This window comes from Gymnoscopelus braueri (assembly GCF_963280865.1).
Source record: "Gymnoscopelus braueri genome assembly, chromosome: 19".
NCBI lineage: Eukaryota > Metazoa > Chordata > Actinopteri > Myctophiformes > Myctophidae > Gymnoscopelus > Gymnoscopelus braueri.
Window position 1 is genome coordinate 35784749 of NC_137621.1, and position 18134 is coordinate 35802882.

General features: G+C 41.3%; 1 protein-coding gene across 2 annotated transcripts; it reads right to left on the reverse strand.

The window, feature by feature from the left end:
- Positions 1–1101: 1101 nt before the first annotated feature.
- On the reverse strand, positions 1102–16856 carry jade1 (jade family PHD finger 1). Of its 2 annotated transcripts, none has more exons than XM_080414945.1 (11): positions 16757–16856; positions 13663–13749; positions 10965–11035; positions 10464–10621; positions 10012–10196; positions 9278–9489; positions 8335–8502; positions 7961–8077; positions 4734–5348; positions 4140–4257; positions 1102–3250 (listed from the first exon to the last, which is right to left on the reverse strand). In XM_080414945.1, exons 2-11 carry the CDS (start codon positions 13709–13711, stop codon positions 2013–2015), a joined length of 2931 nt encoding a protein of 976 aa, XP_080271071.1. In that variant the 5' UTR covers positions 13712–13749; positions 16757–16856; the 3' UTR covers positions 1102–2012. The 2 variants fall into 2 exon arrangements, with proteins under 2 accessions (XP_080271071.1, XP_080271072.1); XM_080414946.1 differs by lacking the exon at positions 16757–16856 and adding an exon at positions 14587–14604.
- Between the last annotated feature and the right edge of the window lie 1278 nt (positions 16857–18134).

Below are 18134 nucleotides of genomic sequence, written 5' to 3' on the forward strand. Positions count from 1 at the left end.
TCTTCATGAAGTGTGTAGAACCAAGACTTAAAAAATAATGAGCGCCTCATTTTTCACCATGTTAAATTCAAACAAACTGCTGTTTCTATATACTGTATATGAGCTGCTCCCCAAATATTAAGCTGTGAGTCTTGTGTATCCTGTTGGGTTTAGCAGTCTGTAGGCTGTGTCCTGGCTGTGTCCTGTTGTGACTCCTCCTGAATGGCTGTGTACTTTGTTGGAGGCCCAGCATGAAGTGACCGTCCCATGTCACGTGACAAGTATTTAGTACATGGCAATAAAAGTTCAGATTCGGGTTCTTATATCTACAGTATATACAGAGCCTACACATTATGTAGGAATGTGTAAGTGCAATTTTATCTGAGAGCCGTGATCCAGATATCTCTCTATTCTTAACCGACTGGTAAGAAAAGAGAGGTAAGAATAAAATAAAGACTTAAAATATATGTATGCATGCGATCATCAGTGAATATAAAGGTGTGCAGATATATACAGCACATCTACGTCTGTATGTATATGTACAGGCTATCAACAGTCAAATTATACTATTATATGTACAGTGAGCACTGGCTGTCTGAATAATATATGTAGTCTATCAACAGTGAATATGAATATAATGAGTATAGGTACCTCTTTTCACATTCCGACAGCAGAGATAGATTTTATACATATATACACACACACACACACACACCTGTATATACACACACATACATGTATACATACAGTATACCTGTATATACACACCATGAACTTCTGACCATCTCAATCAGAGAGGCCCTAATTGCCCTAAGTAGTTGCCTACTTTGCCCGTTATGAGATTTCCAAGACCAATCGGGTTTTATAGAAGATGCTTCGGAGTACATACGCATGTATTCTATTGCTAGTTTGACCAATTGAAATATTTTATTAGTTGGGCTTGAGTTTACTAGCCACACGGCACAAAGAAGCAGTGTTCAAGTTACAATCCAGGAGAAAGCTGGCCTCTATGAAATCCAAATGACTGAAATCAGTAGTGGTGACTGAGAACTTTAATCCATGTAATTAGATTCAGTTCTTGGGTTGAAATGAGAACTAGCAAAGAGAAAAATATCAAATGTGTGCCGCATGAGAAAGAATTTTATTCATCTTAAGACATGACAAAACAAAATCAATTTTGCATAACAGTAGTACAGCAGCGGCCCAAAAAGGTACAAAAAACGCTTTTTTCAGTGTAAAAATAACTCTAGCTCAAACATCATACCTGTGCCTTCCTGTCTTAGTGCAAACTCTTGAAATAAAAGATAGGCACGTAATGGATACGATAATCGCATTTCAATTACACTTGAGTGCTTTTGACAGCAGACAAACGGTCATTCATTATTCCTTTTTGTAAAATCCCCCCATTTGTAATCCAGAGTAACAACGATAATCTAATGACCCTACATTTTTTAATGTAGACTGACAAAGTAAAATTAATGAAAGCTGACATTCACAATTTAAGCTGTAGAGTTCATTCGTGTTATTCCTGTCTGAGATACCGTGATATTGGGTTCACAACGCAATGTTTCTTAACCTTTTTCTACTAAGTGCAACTGACTCACAGCAAGTGTAATAATACTATTTAATAACAAAAGAAAAGAAAAAAACGCACGCTTATGGTCCCAAGCAATAATCACAACTGTCAATCACAAAATGAAGCTTTTAGCTAAGCAAGAATTAGGTGGCAACTTGACATCTTTCTATTCTACGAAAATAACCAATAAAAACTAGCCAAATAAAAACTAAAAGTAAAATATTTCCAAATTTGTATTTTACATTATGTTACAAATAAAAAATAAATATCAGCTCTGTTTAATCTAGGCATTTTAATGATTTTTCATCTTACGAGAAAAATAAAGAGTACAAAGGGAGAGACACACCATCAGTTTATCTTTTTCCAATAAACAGTGCAGCTTATTTCAAGTGTTCTTAGAACTCTCAGAACATTACCTGCCGTTCTTATAAACCTCGGAACTTCTGCCAGAGTTACATCAGGACGCCAGCACTCCTGTCCGGATGATGTTGTTACCGTATCGACGGGTGATTGACGGGTCCCCCCTCAGTTGGTGAGAGTGGCACCTCTTCAGGCAGTGCTCTACCTCCCCGTCACTCGGCTTGGCGTCGGAGGAAGGGGTGAAGGCTTCGTTCTCTGCCCCGGTGCGGAGCCTGGTTCTGGGGTACGAGGGCTCTGGTGTGTTTGTTAGTGGCCTGAGGAAGGGCTTGCGTTGCTGCTGTTGCAGAGATGCTGGCTCAATCGCCCCCTCTTCCTGCTTCTCCTTAACCACACCAGGAGGTCTCTCGCTCCTCTTGGGGATCCTAAACTTCCCCCAGTTCTTGAGATGGCCATTGGATGCCGAGTGGGAGGAAGAGGATGAGGAGGTGTTTGCTGGAGTCTTCCTCAGCAACCCACTGGGTTTAGTACTGGAACCGCAGTGTTCCAGGATCACGTAAGCTTTGCCTGGTTTTGTGGTAATGATGGAGTCTGGGGCACTATGGTTTTTGTTGGCTTTTGTAGTGATGGTGGTAGAAGGGTCAGGGGTCATTAGGCTTTTGCTGGCTGTTCCTGTGTTTATACAGTAGTCGTCAAAGTCAGAGGCTCTGATATCGACCAGTCGAATCGATACCGTTCGCTCCAGGGGCTTCAACCCCAGTCTTATTTTCGTTTGGATTGGAGTACTGTCTGTGGGTTCATTCTTCCTTTTCTTCCTTCTCCTTTTCTCCTCTTCATCCTCGTTGTCGCTCTCCTGCTTCTGTCTGGTCAGCGCCAGCTCCTCATCTCTGCTCCTCATCTCTTGTTCCTCCTTGTGGTGTTCTGGCCCTGGGGCCTCCCTCCTGGGCTCTGCCCTGTTCTCAGATTTTTGTAGCTTGACATGGTTTGCATCCTCCCGAACTTCAGCCTTCTGACTTTTTGAGTAGTGAAACCCCTGATATCCCTGGCCGTCATCCATGTTCTGATCTCTGGTGTAGCCGGACACCTCAACAGTCATAGACTCCTTGAGTTTTGCTCCCTCGCTATCCTTTGTGTCCAGTGGTTTGCTGCTGCTGTCCTTCTGAGTGTGCGGGGAATAGGGAAGATGTTTTCTGTAGAGGCCTTTTCTCTTCTCGTGCTTTGAAGAGCCACTTTTTGTCTTCAGGCTGGAGTGGCCCCATGGAGAGCCAGACTGGGAGCCTTGGTTTGATAACCAGCCAAGGGAGAAGATTTTTTCCAAATCTTTGGCTGAGGCATCACCTACAACAACAGATTAGAATTGTGGACAGGAAACAGCAATCAGATAAGTTCAAGCTCTAGTATAAACTCAGAGAATGCTTCAAAGTGATTTTAGTTAATCAATTCTAGAAATAGCATACAGTAATGCATGTAAGCAACATCTAAGTGACATATTCTGTGTTAGAACAGCGAATAACAACAAGTTATTTTTGGCTAATAACGCCATGGCCTCAGTGACCACTCTTTAGTTGTCAATAGTAATTAACAGTTTGTGAGCAAAACTGTACAAATCAGAATGTATTGTTCAGTGGTGAAGCCACACTATAATAGGCTGGAGGCTAGCCTGGAGGCTCCCCTTTGGCAAAAAAAAAACGGAGTTCTTAACTCATTGAGTGCCATTCACGTGTTTTACCGCTATGGTGCAACATGCCAATCACGTGTTTCACGTGTTTTTGAAAAGAATCGTAAAAAAAAAAAAAAAGATTTCTTGTTCAGAACCCAAGATATCATTATCTGAAGATTTGCAGCTCCATCCACTCCTTGTTTAAATTATAACTGAAAAAGGCTGTATCTCACTTCCAAAGCACTTTTTTTTTACTTTGAAAAAAAAATAATAATAATCGCACTGGCCAGAAATAGCCTGAAATAATTCTGGCACTCAGTGAGTTAAAATACTTCAACCATGTTGGTATAACTATTGACTGGGGAAATGGTCTGATTGGTCTACATTTGTAGGGACCTACATACAAACTAACCCTGTTCTAGCCTTGCCTTTGGCCACACTGTAAAAGCATACAGTACTCGCAAAATAGAGTATTCTGATGGTTCTTGAACATAAAAATATAATGAATGAGGAAGAACCCAGATTCATCTGACAAGCCCAAAAGAAAATACAATCCAGTTCACTCACCAGTGAGCAGCTCATGGTCCAGCAGTCTGACTTGGTGATGAAAGATCTGTTCCTGAACCCTCCACAGAGAGCGCTTCATCTTCTCCCTCCGCGTCACCATGTAGGTCAGGTTACGCACCTGAGGACCACAAAACAGCAAGTCAGGACAAAATAGAAGAGAAGAAACGATCTGACTTCAGATACCCTGCTTGTATACCTCACTGTCAACCACAATCCTAAAAAAAACGCAGGAACTAGAGTTCTACCTCAAGCTAATAGACAAATTCAAATCATCCTTAATTTGCGTAGAACGATGAGGAGGGGTCTGCTATGGTGTGTCTATAGTAATGGGTATTTATCTTAACAGTCTATGGAGAAGGCACAGTTTTTGTTTCATTGCACTGTCTATTTATAGAAAGATTCCTCCTCAGTGCACTCTTCCTTCTGTCTCCGTTATCCAACCGCAGGTAGCAGCAAATGCCCTAGCCCTGATCCTCAAACCGTTTCAATACCTGGTCCTGCTCTTAAAACGCTTGCCTTGCTCTATGTTGACCTTGCTCTTGAACCGTATTTTTCCTCTAGCCTTGCATTAGGAGGGAGGAGGTGGAAACCTACCCTCTCCAGGTCCTGTCGGAGGTGGGTGAAGAGCTGGAGGCGACGGAGCAGCACCTCCTGCTCGCGGCGTGCCAGGCTCTCTTCCTCATCCTTCTTGGGTGTGAGGAGCGGCTGGTTGAAATTGGCCTTGCGTTTCAGCTTCCAGTACTGGTACATGAAGTCCACTGCCTCCTGGGACAGCTTAAGGCGCCGGGCCACTTCCTCCACGTCCACAAACTGGAAGAATTCCTCCTCCAGTGCCTGGAGCTTCAGCTTGCGGAGGCCCCCCCTCTTCTCTTCCTGCTGTCGGCTGCACAGGGCCTCCGGCTCGCCAGTGGGACCTCTGGAAGAGGGGAGTTCTGGAGGAGCAAAGGGAGAGGAAGAGACGTCGTCCTCCTCCTCTCTCACCCTGCCTCTTCTTTTGCCTTTTTTATCTCCGTCTCCCACCTCCTTCTCCTCCTCCTCCTCCTCCTCTCCTCCAGAGTCTCTGGCCTCGCTCCCCTGCAGCCCAGAGTGTTTGGGGCAGTAGGATTTGAACTTGACCTCGTCATCCTCGGTGAGTATGGTGTTCATCTCCAGGGACGCACTGAGGCCGCAGGTCACATGGAAGGCAGTCCGGCAGTTTTTTGCTGAGCACTGTGGGAGCACAAACACAGGATTTTTTCATAATTCGTGGTTGAGTGCCACATCAACTGATCCAAATCTCCCTAGAGCTAGATCAAAATTATCATCTGGGATTGGTTTATTGCAAACTGGGTTCAAAGTGAACCAACACTTTGGGTCATATGCCCTCAAAAATCTGTTAAGCCCCAAACTGTTACAGAAGTGTATATATGGCTAGAGGCATTAACATGTTTTCAAACATACATTAAATTGAATATTACAATTAATTTACCTGAAAACAAGTGAAAGATTAGCGATCGAGGTGCGTAGTAAACTATCATGAGAATGTAAATTAGTAAAAACTGCTCCAGAACAACCTTTCTCACTGTTCCAAACTACTTTTAGTGTGGTCAGGCAACCACTGGGTGGCGTCTGATCTCCTCTAACATGGTGTGTGTGTGTGTGTGTGTGTGTGTGTGTGTGTGTGAGACAGTCAACTTTGAACACACAACCAGACATTAGATTAACACTAAAATATACATTTATATTATTGTATTATATTATTTTAATGTTATGATGTTATTTTAATCAACTCAGTCTAGGATGTTTTATGTCATTGTCAAGTTTCATTCCTTATAATGTATGACTGAAATAAACTATACATTCGTTTATTTAATCATTTCTAAGTATCTGCATTATATGTTCTGTGTATAGAGGAAAATCCAGTACTTCATGCAGAAAAAAAGCACTTTAGGTCTTTTAGAAACACTGTAATCATTATTGTGTCCGGCAAAGTGTACTCCTGTTTCATTGTTTATAATACTCATCATCATACAACAGCTGAGGGAAGCGTAATGATGTATCCTAATCCCACTACTGTTATGGGCAGTGTGGCCTGCCAAACTGGATTGTAAAGTTTTTGTAAAAACCAGCCCATCTCTTCCATAATCTTCAAATGCTACATAGACAGTCAAGGTGCAATTCCATTCAACCCGGTAAATGTTGAAAGTGGAAGCTGTCATCTGCTCATCAGACCAGAAGGGTAGTAAACCAATCGCAAAAATGTATTTTAATACATATTCTTTAATGTATTTTGGAATTTCCAATTCTGCTAATCAGCTAGCTATCTAGGCCTTGACTAATTTGGTTTCCAGTAAGAGTTATTAAATGCCAGTGGTTCTCCAAAATGTTCATGTCAAGGACCCCCAAATTGATGATTAGGCCACAGACTGACGCTGCTGCTGGGGAGCTATGACATAAATAAATAAGAGCCTAAAAGGACTTAAGTGAGTGCTGGTATTCCTTTCTATGAACTTAGGCCACAGACTCCCATTTGAGATGTTGTCCCAGGGACCCCCACACATTAAAAGTGTCAGACGCCCGCAAATTCAAACACACCCACTGTTTACAATGGCTGAAGCCATGAGGTGCACTCGTCAAAACCTGTTCACGTCTCTCAGAGCTCTGTTCTATTTACTAGCGTGGACACATGTCACAGAGAACCAAAACACTGATTATCCAACAGGTCCAAGTTCAAGAGTGCTTTGGTCGGAGTGCATGTGGAACAGGGGGAGAGAAAGAAAAGAGAGCAGTAGAGCCCTGCACTGATGTGCGCTCACTCACGCTGTCTGTTACATGCAAACACAGAACACACATACACTAACTTTTTGTAGTTTTATCAAACATAACTACAAGTGACAAGTGACAAATGCTTGCTACCAAGTCCTCCTGACTGTCCATTATAGTGACAGATCAGCAGCATGGCAGGCAGTAGAGAATAAACTAAAGGCAAGTTACTTGATCCAGCATCAAATAACAAATGCCAACAACATGCTAAATATTACTAGCCCACTGTCCATTACAGAGAAGCATAACCTAAGCATGCCGTAAAGATCAAAGCCATGTTACATGATCCAGCAGGATAAAAAAAAGATATATAGGACGGTTTTTGGGCTACCTTGCTTTGGTGTGAACAGTGAAGAACGATGTTTCAAACGTTATATCCCCCCAAAAAAATAAATGTTCCTAATTTTGCCCCCTGGAACCCCTCAAAGACCCCTGGGGATCCCCGAACCCAACTTTTAGAACCTCTGATTTACAAGACTACACAGGCAAAACGGAAGTAGGAAAATGATGTGATATCCGCTAATGTCCTACTATATTTTTCAGAGCTTCCAAAGTACATAGGGTTAGGTGGAAGCATTTGAAAATTGTGGGAGACAACGTGTGTCGACAGAGACAGCTAGATAAATAGTTAGCCACATAGCTACATATCTTTGGACAAATTTGTCTAAAAAAAAGAAAAATGTACCACAGCCAGTTTCCCATATTCACCTTCTGCAGATTTGATACATTTATGCTGGGATTCAGGCAGGTGGAAATACTCAAGACATCAGATTTTGAGATTGAACTGCAACAGTTTTTAATTTTAGTAACTCGCCATTATTGATTATGAGATTGTCTCCCTTAATGTGAGGTTAAAAATAAAGGCTAAATGACATGACCAGTTTTTAGAGTTGGATATTGGATCATTTCAATAGGGTGAAGTGGTCATTCAATAGCACCAATTGTATGGACAAGATAGATACAAGGTTATGGTGTGTGAGGTCCAGAGAGTTGAACTTGGAACAGTTACAGTACTCTACCTGTATACATGCTCCTCTCTTCTCCTTACATACACAGCAGATTAGTGCCCATCTGTTGCTGGGAATGTGAGACACGTTGGTTATAGGTTCCATCTTCTCTGGATTCCCAATGCTCACCTACAAACACAGAATCACACACAGATATTTCTTATGTTGTAGTGTTAGAACTCTATCGGAGCAAAGATTACACTGTAAAAAATATTTGAAGACTTCATGACAACCATTGGTGTACATGATGCCATAATACCCTCATACTTGCATAGGGACAATGCGCTCTGTGTGATTCAGTGACATCGTTATTTTACTTGTCTCATGCGTTACATAACTTAACATTGACAAACAACACTTGATTAAACAGGATTAAGCAAATTCACCTCTGGAATCCACAAGGCACAGCTAACATGGACCCATTTGGTTCCACTGCGGGTCGGCTTCATGGCACCACCTTTCTTCGGACACAGTTGGCACTTTGGCAAGATGCCCAGGGCACAGATCCGACACAGCCAGCTGCCCTTGGGGACTTTCTGAATGCCATAACACGCCTATCAAGGAGCAAACAAACACCATGTTCTATCCTTTGAGAAGTATGCGGGAAGAGGGTGTGTACATGCCATGCCAAATGCTATCATCAAGATGCACATTAAGCTACACTTATTGCATACTCGTAATTATTTTCCCCTTGTTTTTAATATCACATTTTTACTCAAGTTTAACTCTATGGCTGCCAAGAACGACTTCTCACGAGTATTTGTCTGAATGCCCTGGCTGCCAAGAACGAGTTATCACAAGTTATTTTTTTATTTATTTTTTATGTTCAGAACCCAAGATATTGTGATCCGAAGATTTGCTGCTCCATTCACTTCTTGTTTAACTTATTACTTAAAAAGGCTGTATCTCGACTCCTGTGTACCGGTACTTTTTTTTTTACTATGTCTTTTTGGCCCAGACATGCTATTTTCAAAGGCAGACAATTAATGTCAACAAGGTCGCGATGACCTCGTTGACATTTGTGAAACTACACAGTATAACCCTCAGTGATTAGCAATCATCAGGGGATCGATCATATTGGAGATACATATTCAGTGACAACTTGAAAAGGGTAAGAAAATCGAAAAATCACTGGCAGTGGGCAAACGCGGCCAGAAATAAGTCTGGCAGTGAGAGAGTTAAGTTATTACTCTGTTGTTTGAAGGGGAGCTTATGCTGTGATTTGGTTTCATTTGTACACTCTCAGAGTTATGGGGGTCCTTGACATAAAAAGGAGAACCACTGCTTTAGATGAAAATGACTCAATAAGAAGGGACATGTCAAACCAACCTGGTGCACACAGATGTTACACTTGTCGCAGAACACCATCTCATTGTTGTCCTCTCCATCAGGGGACTGACAGACGTCACAAACCACATCCTCGTCGTACTCGATGCCCAGCCCCTCCTCTGTCTCCGTGGCATGGGTCATGTTGTCATGGCAGCGGCACTCAAACTCCTCTATAACTCTCTCCATAGTGATCTCGTCAAGCACCGGAATTCCTAATAACAAAATGACTAAATCTGTTAGAATAATCTTATCCTTGATTCATTTTGCTATTATGTAACTCTGTATTTGTATTGATTTCACTACCAGCTTTTTATTTATCACAGAGCTATTGCTTGCACAGCATTTGGTCATACGGTCTTACATTTATTTTAACAGAAAAAAACTGAAAACACTTATCTAACATTTCTAAAACACCTCCAAGGTGTTTTAGCTGAGAAAGGAAAGCTGTCATCTGTTCGTTATTTCTGTTCACGAAAATATATTTTAAAATATCTTTACATTTTCATTTCAGATAAGCAGCACGCTATACATAATTTGATTTACAGTAGGACAAATTTACGCGACTGTGAAGACCGGGGGACGGGGGCGGGGTCGTTTTCAGTGCTTCCGTGGTCCAGACTGTATTCGAAAATTGTGGGAGGCAACAGTCTGGCTCGTGAGACTAGACACTGGTGGACTGAAGCATAAAACATCCCAATGTAACCAAAGCCACCAGCTCATCCCACCCCACTCACCCATCTCAGTGAACTCCTCGTTGATAATCTGTATCCAGGCCACATCTTCCTCATCCAGGTCATAGCGACACATCCCCTCGGCCAGTGTCCTGATGTCCACGTAGCCCAGAGACTCAGAGCGAGATATCCTGATCAGCTTCTTAGGCTTAGTGAACATCACCTCCTTCCCCTTCTCTGCCAGCACCCTGTGGAAAACAGAACGTTTAATTTAAAATCTGTATATTTTTTACCCATTATTCATCCAATAAAAAAGGCTATAAGCTTAGACTTCCTATATAAACTACCGAATTAAAGTAATAAAATGCCATTAAAAGTTTATTTTAGAATGTCTTGCTCAAGCACATTAACATTAACAACAGATGTAGAAAGTGAATCCTGAAGTCATTTGGTTATGGGACAGCATTTCTAGCCTACCATACTCTGTACACAGCAGAATGTGTTGTTTGTCTTACCGGGCTACTGGATGAGGGATGGACTGGGGACTGACAGGAACCTGAACTCCTTTCTCCCAGTCCTGTCTCCAGGGATCAGCCAGGATGTAGTACTCATCTGGGTTCAGCTGGTGTGAATCATGAACCTTCATGGCAGTGATCAAGTCTGTGCGGAAAACCTGACCCATAGAGATGTGAATATTTAACTTGTGTTATATTAGGCTTTAGTTGGACTTAAGTCTAAGAGAGGACACAGGGAGAAGGGCAGAGTGGGAACTAGAAAGGTCAATGTTTGGCCTTAGCTGGCCGGGGTCAGAATTATTTGCAGAAGGATAAAATGTAGTAACAAAATGATAAAGCCAAGCCGCAGTGATAAACAACCTCTAAGATGAGAAACTAATTTACCTCAAAGTGCTCATTAAAAACAATTAAAGCAAAAGCTAAAGGAAAGTAATCAAGATGACAGAAAACACCATCAAACCTTAATAAGTTTCATATACTGTAGTTTCTCAAAAGACGTACCTCAGAAGGTTTCTTTCCCTTTCCTCTCCTGGGCTGTGATTTTGAGTGCTGGGACCAACATGTGGAGTTACCTGGTAGAGAACAAGATAAATTATTACATAAGCCATAAGGATAATACACATTTTATTGCATTTTGTTGTAACTGCATTTTCATGCTAGACAGTTTCAATTTAGGCTACGCTGTAAAAAATACATATTTTAAATAACAGACCAGAACCCAACCCCAAAAATAGTGATTTGTTATAGTTACTAGTTTGTGCTTTCAAAAGTAACTTTTGCATTCCTTTGCTTCAATACTTCTGTGTATTTGTGATTACACATTAGTATGGTGAATTCATGTTGCTGTGGCACAGAGTGAGACAAGACTTAACTTTCATCTATCATTGGGGGGGGGCCTGAATATATATTCAATATTCTGCTCTGCTGCCTTATCAGCCCTAGGGAAATTACAACAGCTGACCAATCAGCGCAAGCTGAAGTGCCAATGCATGCTGAACTGTGACCACAAGCCACTTCATTGCTGAACGAAGTCACCATGTCTAAAGCTGAATTCCAAAACCCCAAATCTCGGCCACTCGCTCACTCACACTTGGTCACTCCAGCATGGCGGTGTTACGGTGAAATTGGTGACCTGCCAAAATATGTGACAATCGTGTACACATCACATAACGTCAGTGTCCAAACGTTTGTTTATTAGCAGAGTTCAGTGAGAGTGTGAGTGAGCGAGTGGCCGAGATTTTGGTATTGGACATTTTGGTATTGGAATTTGGCTTAAAAGGGATATTTCACTTTCAAAAAAACTTTTGGTCATTTTATCGTCTACTCAGGCTTTTGTGAGCCCCCCCAGACCGTTTTTAAGTTGCTTGATTCAGTATTTAGATATTTGATATTCATTTTATCAGACACGCCCCCTTCCTATACAAACCCATTATAACTTCAAACTCCAATTCTAACATGTTAGATTCATCAAAAACACCCGTCCTTGGTTCTGGTGACTCACCCTGCCCGCCTAATACGCGAGGGGGCCGTGTTTTTTCAATAACTTTTTTCATTTTTTTAAAATCTTTTTTTTTTTTTTTTTATAAAATAAAATAAATGAAAAAAGTAATCGAAAAAACACGGCCCCCTCACGTATTAGGAGGGCAGGGTGACCAAGGACGGGTGGGGGACCAAGGACGGGTGTTTTTGATGAATCTAACAGGTTAAAAATGGAGTTTGAAGTTATAATGGGTTTGTATAGGAAGGGGGCGTGTCTGATAAAATGATTATCAAATATCTAAATACTAAATCAAGCAACTTAAAAACGGTCTGGGGGGCTCACAAAAGCCTGAGTAGACGATAAAATGACCCAAAGTTTTTTTGAAAGTGAAATATCCCTTTAACATGGATGAAACTCTGCATGGCTGACACCTGACGAGCCACAGGAGTTTACGGTTTACAGTTTAGGCATTTAGCAGACGCTCTTAATCCAGAGCGACTTACAGTAAGCAAGCAAATACATCATCATTTATTTGGGAGCGAAGGAACCAAAACAGAGTGGAAACCAGCGACCTTGGATGGTGTACAGAATGGCTGCGTAATGGCCATGTTTTCAACCAACTCCCTCACCCCAGGCCCCTACTGCTGGTTAATCCTCATTCAGTCATGTTAATCAAATTATGAAATTAATGTTGAAATGTTATTTTGTTGTATTTGTGCATACATAAGGCTATGGGTATGTGATAAACAGATTATCAGACACAAGTTTGTGGCCCCAATATATATATATATTGGTGTATAGGTGTGTGTGTGTGTGTGTGTGTGTGTGTGTGTGTGTGTGTGTGTATATGTTACAGGTAAATTGGCATTCCAGGTAAATTGGAAAAGAAGCACTTGTTTTCAACGCCCCCCAGGCAATTCTGTAGAATCAACGCTAGAGGGAAATGCAAGCCAGACATGAGCCCCACACCATACACGCACACACACACACCCACCCACGAACAGCCTTATTCCATGCAGTTGAAGCACAATGGGCCGAGGGGGCGGTGCTGGCGGGCTATGTTAGTGCAGTGAGTGGCAGTCGGGGCAAACGCAGTCCCCACAACATCATTTACGATTCTGTGCCTATCGGTACATAACTCGGACGGCGCTTAGTCGACTAGCAGACCATCGGCCGGTCGTCGCGGGCACTCGCGCCTGGAGGCGCTCGGGCGCGACTCCTCGGCCTCAAGGTCTGCTGAGTCGGCTCGCCTCCGTCATGGTCCAAAACTATACTTTATCGGCGAAAAAAAGTAGTCTGCGGTTGTTTGAAAAAGTAATGTCCCAAGCAGGAGTCAAACCCAGACTCCCAGTGGTAGTGGATGGGGAGTCCAATGATTATCGAAGTGCGCCACTGAGGCTGGTGCTTGCATTTCCTGGTTGCTATGATTTTGTTGTCGTCCTCGCATCAAAGCCTCGCCTCGCAGCCCCGCGCCTAAAAACAAGCGCTCCCCTTCCAATTTACCTGGAATGCCAATTTACCTGTGACATATATATATATATATATAGATAGATAGATGTTCACACACCCACCCACACACACGATGAACTTATGTCTCAGTTCCATGTCTTTATTCTACTGAATCCCCTGGTGAAATAGAGAGGTTGTGCTGACCTCATTCTTCTGTCTATATTGGGTTTGGTATGAATGAGTCAGCAGCAGCCAGAAGAGGAAACTTACTTCCATTGTCGGAGTCTTCACTGCTGCTTGCATGCCTGCTTCTCTTCATGGTCGACTGTATTAGGTACAGTCCAGTTTGGTCACACACTTCACAAGACAGAAAAAAATAATAAATACATACATAGAAAATACAGAATTTTAAGTGTAACAGACCTCAGAAATCTTTCATCTAGGGTGGTACGACGTTTGAAATTGTCCACTGAATAAATACAGATAGAGAACATTAACACCAGGTTTAACTGCAATTTCTCTTTTAAATTTTATTTAGTGAAAGACACACTGCTATATCAGATAAACAGATGTACAAAGTTGGGAAAGTGACAATTGGAATATTGCTATAACATCAGCAATATTAGAAGCATACACAGTTTTTTGTGTCAATCTGTCATGCTGTTGAGCTAGGTTGCTGACCTGGTATAATGGCACTACTACTGCACCTGGAGCAGTGGTGTAAAGTAACTAAGTACATTTACTCAAGTACTGTACTGAAGTACAATTTTGAGGTATTGTTTTTACTTTCGTGAAGTATTTCCAATTTTCAATACTTTTACTTCTACTCCACTACATCTCAGAGGCAAATATTATACTTTTACTCCACTACAATTATTTAAAAACTTTAGTTACTAGTTACTTTGTAGATTTTAATTATTATTACAAAACATTACCCAGTTCAGCCCTATATACATTTCGGCCAGACATTGTGAGCTTGTAGATCTACTATTTTCAAAAGATTCTTATACATTTGAAAACTTGTGAAATGGGACAATACTTTTGGTACTTTAAGTACATTTTGATACCAATACTTTTGTACTTTTACTTGAGTACATTTTGAATTCCGGACTTTTATTACCCGTAACAGACCATTTCTACATTGCAGATACTTTTACTTAAGTAAAAAAATTGAGTAATTTTTCCACCACTGACCTGGAGTCTGATGCGACCATAGACTAATATAACATTACAGTCAGGGTTGTTACTCTACACACACAATGTAGCTGGAAATGACAACAGCATTCAAGTCGCCACGTGCACAATAATGAGAAAACAACGCGTCATAGTGACACGGGCGCATAGGGTACTATTTTTTAATTCTACGTAGTATGATTAAGGCAGCATTGACTTCAGAATAATAATATTATTATTTACTTTTTTATCTTAATTTTAGAATAATTGTAGGTCAATGAAGAATATAAAAGTGCAATTAAGGGCACATTAGCTGTGCATATCTAAACATTGTGGATTGCAGCATTGGCAGCGTTACAATTAGGGCAAAAGAAAGTACCCTATGCGAAGTTCAAAGTATGTATTATTGGTGTTATTATTGATATTAGTGTGTGCCATACGTACTCGAGAGCTGCGCTTCTGTCAGCAATGATTGGAACACCTAACGACTCGTAATAACGAGGCTAACAACCCAGTCAAAAGGCGTAAACTGTGGTTGACATGGCATCTTATGTTCGATGACGTTAAAATGCTTACAAGTTATAACACAAGTAATTTAAGCATGTTGCCATCATAATTTGCACGTGCGAGTAGATAATGTTGCACTAGTTTTTAAACTAGTCAACAGTTACTGGACAGTATTAGCCAGATTGCTAACGCCACTTGCACGTTATGTAATCCATAGGCCCAGTCCAGTGTTGCCAGATTTTGTGTCATGTCTATGAAAACAAGCCCAAAAGAAGCCACATGAGCCCTTAATTGGCTATTTGAAAATAGCCGATCTACAAGCTCACAACGCGTCGCAAATGAGCTTGTAGATCTGCTATTTTCAAAAAGATCTTGAAAAGAAAAAGTGAAATATTTGGAATATATTTTATAGTTAAAAACTTTTATTCAGATGGGGGCTGCAGAGAAATACATTAATTTGGGCGTCCTTGACATGCAAATGTTTGAGAACTGATTTAAACAATGATACAAAAAAATTTGAGGCAAGCCCAAATAATTACACTTTAAAAGCAAGCCCAAAAATCCGCAACTACCAATATTTCAAATCAACTGTACAGAAAAACAAGCCCAAAGTCGCTTATAATAAGCAGACATGGCAACACTGGTCCAGTCACACCAGTAATGAAAACACACGCACTACAAAGCTAGTAAACGAGTGCGTGGATTTTAGCCGAACTACAGTGCTAGTTAGTTGGGTCTTCACTCAGAAACCTGTCATCGTAGATTCACAAACGGTGTACAGTTTTACACACATGATGAACGTTAGCATTAGCCATCCATTCCAGCAAACAGACTGAATCTTCCTGCACAGTGTTGCCAGGTTTTGCGAGAGAAACAAGCAAGGTCCATGACAACTAGCCCAAAAGAAGCATGAACACTTTGAACCGTCAGATATTTGAAAATAGCCAATCTACAAGCTCACAGCGCGTGGTGCAAAAAAATCTTGAACAATAGATGTTTCTGAAACATTTAATATACACTCAAGAAAGACATCTTGTATGGGGGTCCCTGGCACAAAAAAAATCAGATCTGTGGCCAAATACATGTTAATTTGGGGGGGGTTCTTGACATGAAAATGTTGGAGAACGCTGATTTAGGAAAGAAGCCCAAATAATCAATTAGCCCCCCCAAAAAAACGCAACCACCAATATTTACAACTAAGCGACTTTACAGAAAAACAAGCCTAAGGTCGCTTATAATAAGCGGACATGGCAACACTGTCCTGAACCAACTAGCGGCTCACGGTGGTAGTGGCTAAAATGTTAGCTTGGAGCTAAGCTAGTTATTAGCCCCAGGCTATAGCTACTGTATTGTAATGCCAAAATGACACGGTGCCGGTCATTAGGCGTCGCCAACGTGTATGTAAAGGGGCAACAATGTAGTTGATCTTGGATGAGTGGTATTATTTGTGATGGATTGATTGACACAGTGACACATCCACCAGTCATCCACTGGTTCATGTTAATCTTTGGCGCCATTTTAAATGACGATGTCGCGTTTTCCTAGCGGACTGACTGCTAGTTGCGACCATACTAGGACTAAAAAAAACTCACTCAAATAAACTCATAATAAGGAAAATACATTGCAGATGGAAGAGAAAAAAATCCGTGTAAGAGAGTTGTTAAAGAAAGTGGACGGTACATACAGAGCAAACGTCAGGCCGTTGCAAAGGTTGCAGTGTGAATTTGATGATGTGTAGCGCAGCAGTTTAGAGGATTGACTTGGGTCCGTTCGACAAGCATTCCACATACACAAACACACTAACGTGACGTCACGAGTGTTGCCAGGTTATTGCGAGAAAACAAGTAATCAGGTCAGGTATGTATATGAAAACATAGCCTGGGATCAATACCATTTTCGGGTTTCTGATCCGGTAAGAGCGGAAATAACTTTACGTCATCAGGCGGCCGAAACCAGTGACCGGAACCTCCAAAATGACTCCCCTAGTTTAACATTTGTTTAGTACTGTTTGTTTGGTTTAATCGTTTCGTTTCTTTTAGTATAGTAACCGTTTGGTATATCCATCTTTTATTCTAACTCGTAGCACGAATAGCGAAACTAAACGAATTGATTCGCATTATATGGGGAACAAAAACAATGCGACGCCAACTGGAACCTACCACCGGAACACGATTCTTTCCCCCCCTTTTTTCTAAACCGGATCACACGGCTCAGTTTAGAACGAATACCAGGATTTTTCCTCCGTGGTGGAAAGTGTGGTATTTCGAGGAAAACAAGCCCAAAAGATGCCACTATGGTATGGGCCACATGAGCACTTTAAACATCGGCTACTTGAAAATAGCCGATCTACAAGCTCACAACGCGTTGTCTGCTAATTTCAAAAAGAGTCTTGGGAGACATTTTGAAAGAATTAGGAACATTTTGGAAACATTTTAACAACGTAAATCTTATAATATTTTCAGATGGGGGGGTCTGGACAAAAACATATTAATTTGGGGGTCCTTGACATGAAAATGTTTACCACTGGTTTAAAGAACATTAGGAAACAAGCCCCAAAAAATGCAACCACCAATATTTACAAGCAACTTCACAGAAACATAAGCCCAAAGTCGCTTATAATATGCGGACATGGCAACACTGGACGTCACCCAGGTGGAGGCTACATCCCCTATGGCTACGTCCCATAGCCTGGAGGAACCATACGGTGGAACAGGGGGACGTTGTGATTGGCTATCTGGTTGTCACAGTGCCATGTGGCTTGTACACATCCCAAAAGTGTGTGTGGTTAAAGGTAGGATAAGTGATATTTTGTTTGGTTAAAATAAGTGTTAAATAGTTAAATAGCTCTGTATTCTGATAGTACTCGTTGATATAGAATGTTTGTTTAGTAAAAAGGAGTCTCCCTGTCTCTCCAGCTCTTGTTCTGCTTACTAGAACATGCATTTTCAGGTCGGGATATCTAGTTTATCCAACCAGGAGAGAGAACTCGCACAGGATACAGATTAAATAAGTGAAATTGGAAGTGATGACAGAAAGACATGAACTGCCAAAATCTGAGTATG